Source organism: Pristis pectinata, chromosome 9, assembly GCF_009764475.1.
Source record: "Pristis pectinata isolate sPriPec2 chromosome 9, sPriPec2.1.pri, whole genome shotgun sequence".
NCBI lineage: Eukaryota > Metazoa > Chordata > Chondrichthyes > Rhinopristiformes > Pristidae > Pristis > Pristis pectinata.
The window spans coordinates 55,059,330-55,074,363 of NC_067413.1; the positions used below are offsets into that span (position 1 = coordinate 55,059,330).

Here is a 15,034-nt window from a genome sequence, read left to right on the forward strand (position 1 = left end):
GGTCCTAGAGTAAGGGGTTTTAAATTGGGGGAGGGCTGATTTCAATAGTATAAGGCAGGACCTGGGAGAAGTAGATTCAGAACAGCTGCTAGAGGGGAAAACAACATCAGGTTAGTGGAAGGTGTTTAAAGGCAAGAGTCAGCATTTCCCTATAATGGCAAGAAGCAAAGATGGTAAGATCATTGGTTAACAAAGGAAATTGAAGCTTTGATCAGGAAAAAGAAGCAAGTGTATATCAGGTATGTCCAACTAGTATTAAATAAGACCTTTGAAGTTTTTAGGGGATATAGAAGAGAACTTAAGAAATAAGTTAGGAGGGAAAAAACAGTAGATAGTCAGACTTTTTCCAAGGGCAGGATTGTCTAAAACAGGGGGAAACATTTAAAGGAGATCTGAGGGCAGGTTTTTCTGCATAGAGGGTGGTGGGTTTCTGGAACAAGGTGGCAGAGGAGATAGTAGAGGCAGGATCAATAACAGTGTTTAGAAGAAGTCTGGACAGGTACTTTGATGGAAAGGAGTAGGGCCTGATGCAGGCAAATGGGATTAGCATAGATAGGCATCACGGTTGGGATGGCTAACTTGGGCTGAAGGGCCCATTTCTGTGCTGTACAGCTTTATGACAATCTGGGCACATTGCAGCCTTCTGGACTAAATATCACATTCAACCGTTTCAGATAACTTGCCTTTTTTTGGTTGGCCTGTACTGTATGTTATCCATCTGTAATATTAATTCAGCTTTGTCTGTCCACAGACACTGCGGAGCCTACTGGGCACTTTGCTGCCGCTCTGGCTTGCATTTCACAGCTTTTTACGTGCCCCTTTGTTTGTCTCGTCTCTCACCAATATCCCTCATTAACATATCAAACACATAGCTTCCTCAACATCTTATCACTTCGGCAACCCTGGCCTCACCCTCCATGTCCTGTACATCCCATTTTTTTACCCCTCTCCCACCCCTCTGCAACTTAAAACTTATTTCCTCCATTTCCCAGTCCTGGTAAAGGGTCTTCAACCTAAAGTGTTAACACTGTTTTTCTTTCCACAGATGCTGCCTGACCTGCTGAGTGTTCCTGCATTACATTTCAGACCTGCAGCATCTGCAGATTTTTGATTTACATTCACTGCAGATTCCTGTATGCCTGTTCAGTTCCAGGTCCACTTACCAAAGCCTTTCCTTGTATTTCAGAATGAGAGATGTAGCATGGAAAAAGACCACTTGGCCCACCAAATACATGCTAACCATCAACCACCCATTTAACTAATCTTACAATAATCGATGTTTTTGTAGTTCTCCCCAGATTCTCATGAATTTCTCTCAGATTCTACCACTCACCTATACACTAGGGGCAATTTACAACAGCCAGTTAACCCATCAACATGCATGCCTTTGGCATGTGGGAGGAAACCAGAGCACCTGGAGGAAACCCTCGCGGTCACAGGCAGAACATGCAAACTCCATGCATCCAGCGCCTGAGGTCAGGATTGAACCTGGGTCTCTGGTGTTGCAAGGCAGTGGCTTTACTAGCTGCCCTTTTTTTTAAACATAACCAGTCTTCTACCCTTTTCCCTGCCTCTCAGCATCATCAATAAAACAAGCCATAAACAGTAATGGCAAATTCAATTTCACACAGGCCCTTACTAATTACATGTTTGGGAATATAATTACTCCCCAGTGTGACAGGATGGAACAAATCCCCAAATGTTTCATACACATTAAAGGTCATTTATGACGACCAATAAACCTCACATGCAAGGATTGAACCAAATAGGCCTGGTAAGAAAATGCTGCCCTGTGGTAATGATCCAACAGTGTAATTTTTTTGTTTCAATATACTGAATTGGTATCAAATATGCCAACAAATTATCTGCCTTTGAAATCTTGTTTATTCTGATTCAATTATTCCCTATTATAAGGCCAGAACTACTCCTGCCCAAGCTTTTAATGAGTAGCTATTGAAATAGATTTTATGATCGATAAAATTTAGATACAAGTTAAAGATCTGTATAGGGTAGACAGGACACAGCTATTATCCTGGTGAGGGACTCCAGGATAAGGTGAATAACTACTACATTGGAATAATGCATTACTTTCCTCCTTGTATTATTTTTGGCTTATGTTAAGCCACTTAAAATATGAGTTAATCTGCCTTAAAATAGCACTCAGCATTCATACCAGAAATTTGCCAAATGGAAAGTATGTTCAACTCATTCAAAAACTATTTAAACACGATCAGGGCTAAAAGAGTAAAAAGGAATCCTATTAAACATCCAGCTCGATTAATTGTCCAAATTGTCCAACTTCTATTCATCTCATTGATAGTTATTGCAAACAAGATATTTGTACATGTAAGGGCAGATCAGTATATTGTCCTCAACACCCTGCAAAATGTTTTGAAAGTGGGTTAATCATAAAAATCAGAGTGATTGAGTCCTAAGTTAGTGAAACAATAAAGACAATGAGTCCATCAATTAGCAGTTCAACCAACCCAGGAAGAGTTAGTGAGAACAAAAAAGAAAGAACACTTAACACATAACAAATCATCATCAGACTCTTACCTATTTCACCAGGGACCTGTTTGCCATGAAAGCGGAAACAAGTAGTGACATTTAGGCAGCTGAATGACTGCAAGCCATCATGGCACTGTGGCGCTGTGATGTTAATCGAACCAGGAAGAAGGATAACAATCTCCACGGTAATAACTGGACGAGCTCTGAAAATGAGAAATATAACGAGAACATTTTCAACATTCAATCAATATGTCATAGAAGAGACTTTCCTTTTCCATGCCTCTTGAGTAATTAACATTTCCCATTCCAGGGAATAAGTAAATTGGTGTAGAGGCCAAATATAGAGTCATAGAGTCCATGCCGACCAAGCTGCCTACTTGAGCAAGTCTCATTTGCCTGCATTTGGCCCATACCCCTCTAAGCCTTTCCTATCCATGTACCTGTCCAAATTCTTTTAATTGCACCTGGCTCTTCCACCTCTTCTGACAGCTTGTTCCACATACCCACCTTTAAATTTTTCCCCTCTCACCTTAAACCTATGCTCTCTAGTTTTAGACTGCCCTATCCTAGAAAAAAAGATTGTGACCATCCACCTTATCTATGCAACAAACAACATGCTGGAGGAGCTCAGCAGGTTACACAGCAGTCCTCATGCAGGGTTTTGACCCAAAACATTGGCAATTTTTTTTCCTCTCACAGATGCTGCATGACCTGCTGAGTTCCTCCAGCATATTGTTTGTTGCTCCAGATTCCAGCATCTGCAGTCTCTTGTGTCTCCACCTTATCTATGTCCTTCATAAGGCCACTCCTCAGCCTTCTTCACTTCGGGGAAGACCATCCCAGCCTATCCGGTATCTCCTTATAACTCAAGCCCTCCAGTCCCAGCAACATTGTTGTGAGTATCCTCTGCGCCCTCTCTAGTTTAATCACATCCTTCCTATATCATGGCAACCAGAACTGCACACAAAACTCGTCTCAGCAATGTCTGATACAGCTGTAACATGAGCTCCCAATTCTTGTACTCTATGCCTTCTTCACTGCCTTGTCTATCTGTATCGCCACTTTAAAGGAACTATGTACTTGTGCCCCTAAGTCTCTCTGTTCTGCAACATTCCCCAGAGTCCTGTCATTCACTGCCCTGGTTTAAGTTCCCAAAATGCATCACATCACACTTGTCTGAATTAAATCCTATCTGCCACTCATTTGCCCACTTTCCCAGTTGATCTAGATCCTGTTGCAACCATAGGCAACCCTCTTTGTTGTACACCATGCCACGAATTTTAGTGTCATCCACAAACTTACTAACCATGCCACCTACATTCTCATCTAAATCAATATAGATGACAAGCAACAGTGGACCAGCACTAATCCCTGCAGTTCACTAATGGTCACAAGCCTCCAACCTGAAAAACAACCCTCCTCTACCACCCTCTGACTCTTACCACCAAGCCAATTCTGTATCCAATTGGCTACCTCACCCTGAATCCCATGCGATCTCACCTTCTGGACCAGCCTACCATGCAGGGCCTTAGCAAAAACCTTGCTAGTGTCCATGAAGACAATGTTTACTGCCCTGCCCTCATCAATCCTCTTGGTCACCTCTTCAAAAGACTAATTAAATACATCAGGGCTTCATTCTCACTGGAGACACAAGAGGCCGCAGATGCTATAATCTAGAGCAAAAATCAAACTGCTGGAGAAATTCAGCAGGTCAGGCAGCATCTGTGGAGGCAAAGGGATAGTTGCAGTTTTGGGTCAACACCCTACACCAGGACTCAACCTACAGTCCTGATGCAGGGTCCCAACTGAAACGTCGACTATCCCTTTGCCTCCACAATTGTTGCCTGACCTTCTGAGTTTCTCCATCAGTTCTTTTTTTTTTGCTTTATTTTCACTGAACTACTTTCCCGACCTCTTGCATGCCCTGTGCTATTCAGGTACCCAAAGGTGTAAGTTCTCCTACTACACACTCCAGAACCAGATGTTATGGTTAACAGCACAGGAACAGCCCTTTGGCCCACAATGTTATGCCAATGATGCCTAATTACACTAATCCCTTCTGTCTGCACATGGTCCATATCCCTCCATTCTCTGCATATTCATCTGCCTATCTAAGAGCCTCTCAAACACCTCTACTGTATCTGCCTCCACCATCACTCCTGGCAGTGCATTCCAGGCACCCACCACTCTGTTAAAAAAAACCTGCCCCACACATCTCCTTTGAACTTTCCACTCTCACCTTGGCAGTTCCCTTTCCCACCAAAACATCCTAATATAAATGAGCTAAATTAAGTACAACATGTTTTTCTCTAATCCACAACAAAAAAACCTGCAGATGTTGGAAAGTTGAAATAAAACAGAAATTGCTGTAAACACTCAGCTAGTGAGGCAACATCAGCAAAGGGCAAAGCACTGAGGTTTTTAGTCAATCGCTTTTCATCTGAACCGGGAGAAGTTGGAAATAAATTGTTTTAAATTGCAGGAACAGTGCAGAGAGCAAAACGGAAAGTCTATGATAGATTGGAAGGCAAGGGAGATTGAATGAGCCAGTTGAAAGAGGGTGGTAAAGTCTCATGAATAATAAAAGATATGTTTGGGAGAGGTGTAAATGAGAGACCATTGAAATCTGAAATTACCAGAAGAGTAAAAACAATGTTGGAAATAGTTCATGTTGAAAAGTTAATCTAAAAAAAACTGCATTTCAGTATTTTCATAATATTTAATGTTACAGCATTTCAGCCAAAGACTATAATAATAATTTTCTCAAATTTCCAATCCTTACTGATTTTTTAAATATTATTATTAATGTTTCCTCTAAATTTTAATGAATTGAATTGTGATTTTTGCCCTGTGAGCAATACTACCCAACATTGCCTATTCTCAATTTTTTCAATGCACTGATTTTTTAGGAATGTAGGTATTGACCAGCTTTTAATTGCCCATCTCCAATTGTCCTTGAGAAATAGTTGTGAGCCATCTTGAACCAGTGCAGTGCTTCTGGTGAAGGTACTTCCACAGTGCTGTTGGGTAGGAGATTCCAGGATCAGATTAGACCCAGTGATGATGAAAGAACAGTGATATATTTTTAAATCAAGATGGTGTATGAATTGGAGGGGAACCCAAGGTAGTGATGTTCTTTTGTGCATGCTGCCCTTATCCCTTTGTCTGGAATGTGCTGAAGGAGCCTTGACAAGTAACTGCAGTGCATTTCATCAATGGTTCCTACTGCCATAGTACACCAGTGGTGGAGAGAATGAATACTAAAGGAGAAGTTGGGGTGCCAATCATGCAGACTGCTCTGTCCTCAGTGGCATCAAGCTTCTTGAGTGTTGTTGGAATTGCATTCATCCAAACAAGTGGAGAATAATCCATCACATCCTTGACTTGCGTAATATTTAAAGTTCTTGCCCATCCCCACCCATTCACCACCGTCTCACAAGCACTTGATAATGGCAAGGTCACTGAATATCAAGAAACTCTTGTCAGAGGCAGTCATCACCTGGCACTTGTGGCATAAATGTTACTTGCCACCTATCCTGATTGTTGGCCAAGTCTTGTTGGATCCAGGCAAGAGTGCCTTCATTTGCTTCGGAGTTCTCAATGGAATTGAGCATTGTGCAGCCATCAGCTAACATTTCTACTTCTAATCTTACGAATGGAAAGGAGGTCATTGATGAAGCAACTGAAGACGGTTGGACCAAGGAGCTCCTGATGTCCTAGGCTGAGGTGATGGACCTTCAAAAACCACAAAAATATTTCTTTTTGTAAAGTATAACACTAACCATTGGAATGTATTCTCCTTGATGCCCATTCACTTCAGTTTTACAAGGGTTCCTTGGCGCTGTGCTCAGTCAAATGCTGCCTTGATGCCAGGGTCATTCTCACCTCTCCTCCAGAATTCACCGATTTGGTCCATGTTCAGATCAAAACTATGATGAAGTCTGGCAAAACCCAAACTGGACATCAATAAGCAGGTTATCAGTGATTAAGTACCACTTGATAGCACTGTTGATCACCGCTTCCATCACTTTGATGACTGTACGCTAAAATACAGAAATCATCAACAAGCTGGAGGTCAGATGCTGGTGCTTCTGATCTTCCACTCACCATTGTACTCACCAGGGGAAATGGTGATCCTATTCATTTAGAAAAACGTTAAGTGTAGATGATTGCTCGAATTATCTTACTATATGTAAATGACTTTAATTTTTTGTTCCCATTTCAGTATTTTTTATTCATTTTCTCTTTAAAGATTTTTTTGTTTTTTGAATCTACTTGAACGATTTTTAAATGTCTCCATTATCAGGGACATCCAAAAACTGTTCAAAAATCTTTGAGAGTGGTGAACAAAAGGCTGTTAGGGCATTCCAAGAGCTGGCTTCTTGCTGCAGAAGCTTCCCTGTGCATTGTCCCACACTTCCAGCAGCAGCACACAAAGGATAATTGGACAACACCAGGTTAGTACAGTTCAAGCACAATCCAGACCCAAGGAGGGCATCTACTCCCATCCCTTTGCCACAGTAGTTTGACCCATTTTCCTTTTATTTGCTTCAATCCATTCGTGTTGAGAAATGCTTGATGCTCGAACATCCAAACACAAACAGGCCTGTGGGATTATAGGTACAGTTGATCATACAGCAGTGTCAGTTTCTTGGTCCCTTGTGCCACCTGGATATCTTCCCTTTTTAATTATCATTTTGAATGTTGTGAAAGTATTACTTCTAAATAATTTGATTCTTCTCTCGTGTGAGACAAAAAGGGGGTTGTCATTTCTTCAAAATATTTCCAAACTGTTCCAATCCATAACTCTTTTAAAAGTATTGGCACATTGAAGCTAGTGAAGAGTCACCCACTTTTTTTTTAAATCGGTAATAGTTATGGGAAGAAATTCTTCTTTACATAGTGCCAGAGGTCTAATACATTGAGGGAATCTCAGAAGGATTTTTTCATCCAGAGGGTGGTTGGAATCTGGAACTCATTGGTAGAGAGAGTGTGGAAACAGGTACTACTTAACATCTAAGAAGTATCTCAGTGGGCACTTGAATTGCCAAGGCATAGAAGGTTACAGACAAAGTGCTGGTAAATGGGATTAGTGCAGGTGGGTAATTGATGGTCATGGTGGGCTGGACAGCTTGCTTTGTGCTGTATGACTCCATGACATGCACTTAAATCAGAGTCATTGAGAGTCATACAGCACAAAAAAAGGCCCTTCACTCCAAATGGTCCATGCCGACCAAGATGCCCATCTAAACTAATCCCATTTGCTGGTGTTTGGCCATACCTCTTTTAACCTTTCCTATCCATGTACCTGTCCAACTGTCTTTTATATATTGTTACTGTACCTGCCTCAGCCACTCCGTCTGGCAGTCCATATACAGAGCACACTCTGGGTGAAAAAACTGCCGCTCAGGTAGCTATCAAATCTCTCCCTTCTCACCTTAAACCTATGCCCTCTAGCTCTTGATTCTGCAACCATAGAGAAAAATTCACCCAATCTATTCCCCTCATGATTTTATACAACTCCATAAGATCAACCCTCATTCTCCTTCACTCCGATAAATAATGTCCAAACCTGCTCAATCCCTCTCTATAACTCAGTCTCTCATATCCCGCAAAGCCTCATAAATCTTTTCTGCACTCTTTCCGATGTAATGCCACCTTTCCTGAAAGCAGGATGACCAAAACTGAACTCAATATTCTAAATGCGGCCTCACCAATGTCTTGTACAACTGCAGCATAACATCCCAACTCCTATACTGAATGCCCTGACTGATGAAGGCCAGCATGCCAAAAGCCTTCTTCACCACCCTGTCAATCTGTGACACCACTTTCAGGGAATCAGGTTTCTGTACTTCTAGATCCATCTGTTCTACAACACTTCCCAGGGCCCTACCATTCATTCACTGTGAAATTCCTACCCCAATTTGTCTTTCCACATTGTGCTTATCTTTGGTGATTGATGGGGGTAGGACAGTGGATGTTGTTGACATGATTTTAGTAAGGATTTGACAAGGTCCTTCATGGTAGGCTGATCCAGAAGATTAGTAAGCATGGGATCCACAGTGATTTGGTAATATGGATTCAGAATTAGCTTGCCCATAGAAGACAGAGGGTATTATTTTGACTAGAGGTCTGTGACCAGTGGTGTTCCACGGGGAGATATATATAACAAATGACTTGGATGGGTGGGTTAGTAAGTTTGCAAATTACACAAAGATTGGTGGAATTGTGGACAGTATGGAGGGCTGTCAAAGCAGAATATAGATCAGTTACAGATATGGACAGAGAAATGGCAGATAGAGTTTAATCCGAGCAGGTTTAGGGTGTTGCACTTTGGGAGGTCAAATGCAAGGGGAAAGTATACATTTAATGGCAGGACCCTTAACAGCATTGATATACAGAGGAATCTTAGGGTCCAAGTTCACAGCCCCCTGAATGTGGCCATGCAAGTAGATAGGGTGGTAAAGAAGCATATAGCATGCTTGTCTTCATTGGTCGGGCTTTGAGTACAAGAGTAAGGAGTCATGTTGCAGATATATATAAGACAGAGACACAAGAGATTCTGCAGATGCTGGAATCTGCAGCAACACACACAAAATGCTGGAGGAACTCAGCAGGTCAGGCAAGCATCTATGGAGGGAAATAAACAGTTGATGTTTCAAGTCGAGACCCTTCATCAGGACCCATGACCCTCCAGCATTTTGTGTGTGCAGCTATATCAAACTTTGGTTAGGACACACTTGGAATATTGTGTGCAATTCTGGTCACCCAATTGCAGGAAGGATGTGGAGGCTTTGGAAAAGGTGCAGAAGAGGTTTACCAGGATGCTGCCTGGATTCGAGGGCACCTGCTATAAGGAGAGGTTGGTCATACTTGGGTTGTTTTCTCTGGAGTGTCGGAAGATGAGGGGAGAATTGATAGAAGTCTATAAAATTATGAGAGGCATAGATAGGGTAGACAGCATCTTTTTCCCAGGGTAGAAATGTCAAGTACTAGAGGTCATATATTTAAGGTGAGAGAGGGAATACTTAAAGGAGATGTGCAGGACAAGTTTTTTTATATATAGAGAGAGTGATAGGTGCCTGGAACGGGCTGCCAGGGATGGAAGCAGATGTGATAGTGGCATTTAAGAGGCTTTGGACAGACACATGAATATGCAGGGAATGGAGGGAGTGGATCATGTGATCAAGAGATTTAGTTTAATCCAGCATCACATTCGACAGAGACATCGTGGGCCGAAGGACCTGTTCCAGTTCTGTGTGTTAAGATTCTATTTGAATTAAACTCCATTTGCCACTCCTTGGCTCACTTACCCAGCTGATCAAGATATCAATTTTTAAAATTCCAAACAAAAAAAATCATATGGAGAAAATCAGAAATGCGATTTAAAGCCATAACCTTCTGATGTGGGACCAAAAGTGGCAGCAATTGAGCCAAGCTGACACAGAAAATTAAAGTCTTTCTTTAGCCCCGGCATCTGCAACATTTTGAGAAGTTGCTTTTTCACACCATCCATCCTGTGAAATTGTCATCGAGTTACACCAGTTAATACACAAAGTGTTTTATCTGCCCTGCCTGAATAAGATCTCTTGCCATCTAATCAGAACCGGAAGACAGTGTTCACTGCCCTAACACTAACCACCAGAAGCAAGTGAGAAGTCAAGTTACAAAGGGAGTTAAATTGGTTTCTCAGCCCCAACAGACTTAATAATAACTTTGTGGATTAATAGCCAGAATTGATCTTTATTATTATCTTTCTCATGACATGGAAAGAGGCTATTCTACTTGTTGAGACAGGCATACCTTTGGGCTTGGGGAGGATACCAGAGTACCCAAGTGAAAATGTGCAAACTCCACACAAACAGCACCCTCGGTCAGGATCAAACCCAGACTGATGGAGCTGTGAGGAAGCAGTACTAAATGGTACAACACCATGGCACCTAAATCACTAAGAAGAAATAACAGCAACTATCATCAGTTTTTAATTTTTATTAAGGATGCTAAATGCTTATGTGCAACCTTCCACCTGCTGGCAGCATTGCTTGCTCCCGAGCTGAACTCTACAAAGTTCAATATACTGCTTCAGCACCAGCTTCTCAGTTTCAGAATTGCAACATGCCACAGCTGTCATGTCAGGCCTGTAGGTTTTGGCAGAGCAGCATCACAAGAACAAACAGCATAGGACTAATAGAAGTGGGCCAAATTTTTGGAGAATCTTAACAATGTATCAATAACATTTGGCTATCTGCCTATCATTCTTGGCAGCACACAGTGAAGGACCACTGCTCATGACTTATTGGGTTTATTTATATTAAGTATTGGTTCACATGAAGTTATTATTGTAACTCTCTACCCAATGCTTAATTTGAAACAAAACATTGTCACTTAGTTAAAAAGATTTATGGACGCAGGAAGGTTTCTGCGTTTATCACACCTGGCTGATTATATGTGTGTGGATCACTGGAAAATATCCAACATAGAACAGCACAGCACAGGAACAGGCCCTTCCGCCCACAATGTTGTGCCGAACTAATTAAACATCATTTGGACAGGTACAGAGAAAGAAAAGGTTCAGAGAGATATGGTTCTAATGGGACTTGCTTGGATAGACATCTTGGTCAGCATGGACCAATTGGACCAAAGGGCTTGTTTCTGTGATGTATAACTCTATTTAGCCTCTTTGCTTTTTACAGGTACCTATATACTAATGTCAGGTCAGCTTCTAAACTCAAAATTAATCAGTTAAATACACTGGTTTTACAACTATTAGTTTTGATTCGTTCTCAGCTTGGCCCAGTGGAAGCACTCGTACATTTGACGTAAATATCACAGGATTAAGTTTGAGTACATTAGCTAGACCAATAGTAAGAGTGCTGCATTGTTGATGGAGTTCTCCTATGTCTGAGGGGCTAAATCCTGTGGTCCATTCAGCTGAATATAAAAGACCCCACACAATTTTTGAACGTTTATGGAACTTTTCAGAGATTCTGGCTAATATTACAAATAAATTATTGTGCCATTTATTCATTTGAAGACTGCAAGACATTATTGTATCAAACTTGTCTGCTCTTTTAGTCTCAATAACAATTACTATTTTTCCAAAACCACTCTATGAATGGTAAAGAACATTGGGAACTTCTGGAAATGTGTTAGGTGTTGTTTAAAAATAACTACCTTCTCCTTTTTGTGGAATAGGTAAGATAGACAATCAACTGTAGGAGCCCTCCCACGCTCCCTCCACTTTAATTAGGGCAACCTTAGAAAAGATATGGAAAGAATCAGAAGCAGAGCTTCCTATCTTGACCACTTACTCGTTATCAAAGAGAGAAAAAGACTTCCATTTATATAGAGGCTTTCAAAACTTTGGGGCTTTCCAAAGCACTTTTCAAGGTAATTAGACTGAAAACAATTTTGATCATCAGACACAATGAGATTCATTTGGAGAAGAGGGCCACGCAACTGTTAACACCTGCCTTGGAATTTCCTGTTTTAAACATGTGGAAATGCCAAAATTCAACAGCAAGCATAAAACATGCAAACTTGAAATTTAATAAAATATGGAAATATGACAACAGATCAAAGTTATCATTTGAGGTACAAGTCCTTCATCTCAAGTCCTTCATCACTGGAAACTAATAGGTCAGTTTTGGAAGGATGGAGACACAAGAGACTGCAGATGCTGGAATCTGGAGCAACAAACAATCTGCTGGAGGAACTCAGCAGATCGAATAGCATCTGTGAAGGGAAAAGGATTTTGACCCAAAATATCAACAATTCCTTTACCACCACCCACCCACCCCCCACAGCTGCTGCTTGACCCACCAAGTTCCTCCAGCAGATAGTTCAAAAAAAGTGACCATTTCTCAAATGATCACATTTCAGAAATGCTGATGAACCAGGTGAGTAGTTCCATCATTTTCTATATTTCCCATCAGAACTTGAACCATAAAATTACTTTAATAGGCACATGGGGAAAGGTAATCTGAATGCTAGGGAACACCATTGGGGAATGGGACTGATTGGATGAATTTGATGAGCCAAAAAGCAGCTCCTGAGCAGGATGCAGCCATTCAGCCCATTGTGTCCATGCCACCCCTGGTACAGCAACCTACGAATTATTTTTCCTCAAGTGCCTATCCAATTCCCTTTTGAAAATTCTGACAGACTCACTTCCACATGCCTGACAGGCAGTGAATTACAAATCAGATTTATGTTCCAAGTAAAAATGTTTTTTTCTCACATCCCCCTTGTTTCATTTTTCCAAAATTTTAAATTTGTGCCCCCTGGTCTTTGAACCATCTGCTACTGGGAACAACTTTGCTCTAATCACTGATCTAAACTTACCATTTGCAGATTCTTAATTTCTTGCTCATTACTTATTCAATATAGACAAATCTGCTGATTCATCAGGGGGTGTGTTTAATATTACAATACTGCTTTAACTAAAGTAAAAGTTAGCATGATTTATTTTGAACAACAAACATAAAAGTACTCAAATTGGCTGGCACCGGTAGATTGGAATTAAAGATTATCCTAATTAAAGATTAAAACTGAATGAGCAATGAGAAGACCACAGCAGAGACAATATGGTACATTACCATGAAAGGGAAAGGAAGAGTATCCAAGGTCTGAGTTCCTTTACAGGATAAAGATATAAAGATTAAAATAAAATAGAGATAGATGGCTCATGATGACTGTTAGGTTGAAGATACAGCAGAAAACCAAGCTGAAGTGCACAGGAATTCTAAGTAAAATACGAAGGAAAAGGAAATTAGAAGATAACAAGTGTATTAATAGTAAAATCATAATCAGAGAATGGGGAGAATCAATATTCTTCTGGAGTCAGGGCAATGTTCAAGCTTCCAAATGAGTACTTTATACTTGTCAAGAAGGGAGTGCTGCCAATGTCAGAATGAAGGAGGTAGAAGAGAAAAAAGCAGAGGATAAAAATGAAATGGTGGTATTGAAGAACTTCCCAATGTGCAAAACTAGAACCACAGACTCACAGCTTCTCAGGAGCTGCTCTTTGGCCCATCGAATCCATGCAATCCAATCAATCGGTCCCATTCACCTGGGTTTTCTCCCCAGCCACTCAAATTATTTTCCCTCATGTACCCATTAAATTCCCTTTTGGAAGCCCTGATTGACAGTGTTACAACCAGCCCAGCTGGCAATGAGTTCTTCAGTCCTGATGGCATGCATCCTATGCTGCTGTGAGAAAGGATGAGTTACCAAAGGTTCTAATCAGCTTTTCCAATCCTTCTTAGATATGGTAGTGATAGGAATAGAAACATGGAAGTACGGGCAATATACAGGCATGCACTGAGAATTGATTGACAGACAGAAAGCAGAGTGGGAATAAAATGGATCCTTCTCAGACTAGCAGATTGCCACTAGTGGGGTACCATATGCATTGGGGCTTGGGCCCCAGCTGTTCATAAACTTATCAATGATTTAGCCAAAACAAATGTCATATTTGTAATTTTGCTGACTATGTACTTCCACTTGTACAATATACTCTCATATGCTTCCTTTTTTGTCCTGATCAAACCTTCAATATCCTTTGTCATCCAAGCTTCCCGAATCATACCATCTTTGCCTTTCATACTTACCCGAACATGCTGGCCCTGAACTCTAAGTAACTCTCTTTTAAAAGAGCCTCATCTGTCAGATGTTGTTATATCTGCAAACACCTGCTCCAAATCTACTTTTTCCAGGTCCTCTCTTGCGCCATTGAAATCAGCCTCCCATCAATTTAGGAAATTAATTTGACAACATCCTGTTCAGTAACTACCTTGAGACTTACAGAATTATGATCACTGTTCCCAAAGTGTTCCCGCACCAACATTTGTGTGACGTGGTACACTTTGGAAGGACAAACTCCAAGGCGGAGTACAAGGTAAATGGCAGGATTCTGGGCAGTGTAGAGGAGCAGAGGGATCTGGGGGGTTCATATCCACAGATCACTGAAAGTTGCCTCGCAGGTGGATACGGTAGTTAAGAAAGCTTATGGGATGTTAGCTTTCATAAGTCGGGGGATCGAGCTTAAAAGCTGCGAAGTGATGATGCAGCTTTACAAAACTGGTTAGGCCACACTTAGAGTACTGTGTCCAGTTCTGGTTGCCTTATTATAGGAAGGATGTGGAGGCGTTGGAAAGGGTGCAGAGGAGATTTACCAGGATGCTGCCTGGATTAGAGACTATGCATTATGAGGAGAGACTGAAGGTGCTAGGGCTGTTCTCATTGGAGAGGAGGAGGATGAGGGGAGACATGATAGAGGTATACAAGATATTGAGAAGAATAGATAGAGCGGACAGCCAGCGCCTCTTTCCCAGGGCGCCAGTGCTCAAAACAAGAGGATATGGGTATAAGGTATTGGGTGGGAAGTTCAAGGGTGATGTCAGAGGGAGGTTTTTCACCCAGAGAGTGGTTGGTGCATGGAATGTGCTGCCTGGGGTGGTGGTGGAGGCTGATACATTGGACAGGTTCAAGAGATTGTTAGATAAGCATATGGAGGAATTTAAGT

The 15,034-nt window shown here is 41.4% G+C and overlaps 1 protein-coding gene across 2 annotated transcripts in view; it reads right to left on the bottom strand.

Moving 5' to 3' along the window:
• itga9 (integrin, alpha 9) overlaps nucleotides 1-15,034 on the bottom strand; it is a 421,660-nt gene that overhangs the window by 282,731 nt on the left and 123,895 nt on the right. For both annotated transcript variants that reach the window (XM_052022797.1, XM_052022798.1), the window contains one exon: nucleotides 2,557-2,711. In XM_052022797.1, coding sequence (XP_051878757.1) covers nucleotides 2,557-2,711 — 155 coding nt within the window. The remainder of the gene's footprint in view (nucleotides 1-2,556; nucleotides 2,712-15,034) is intronic.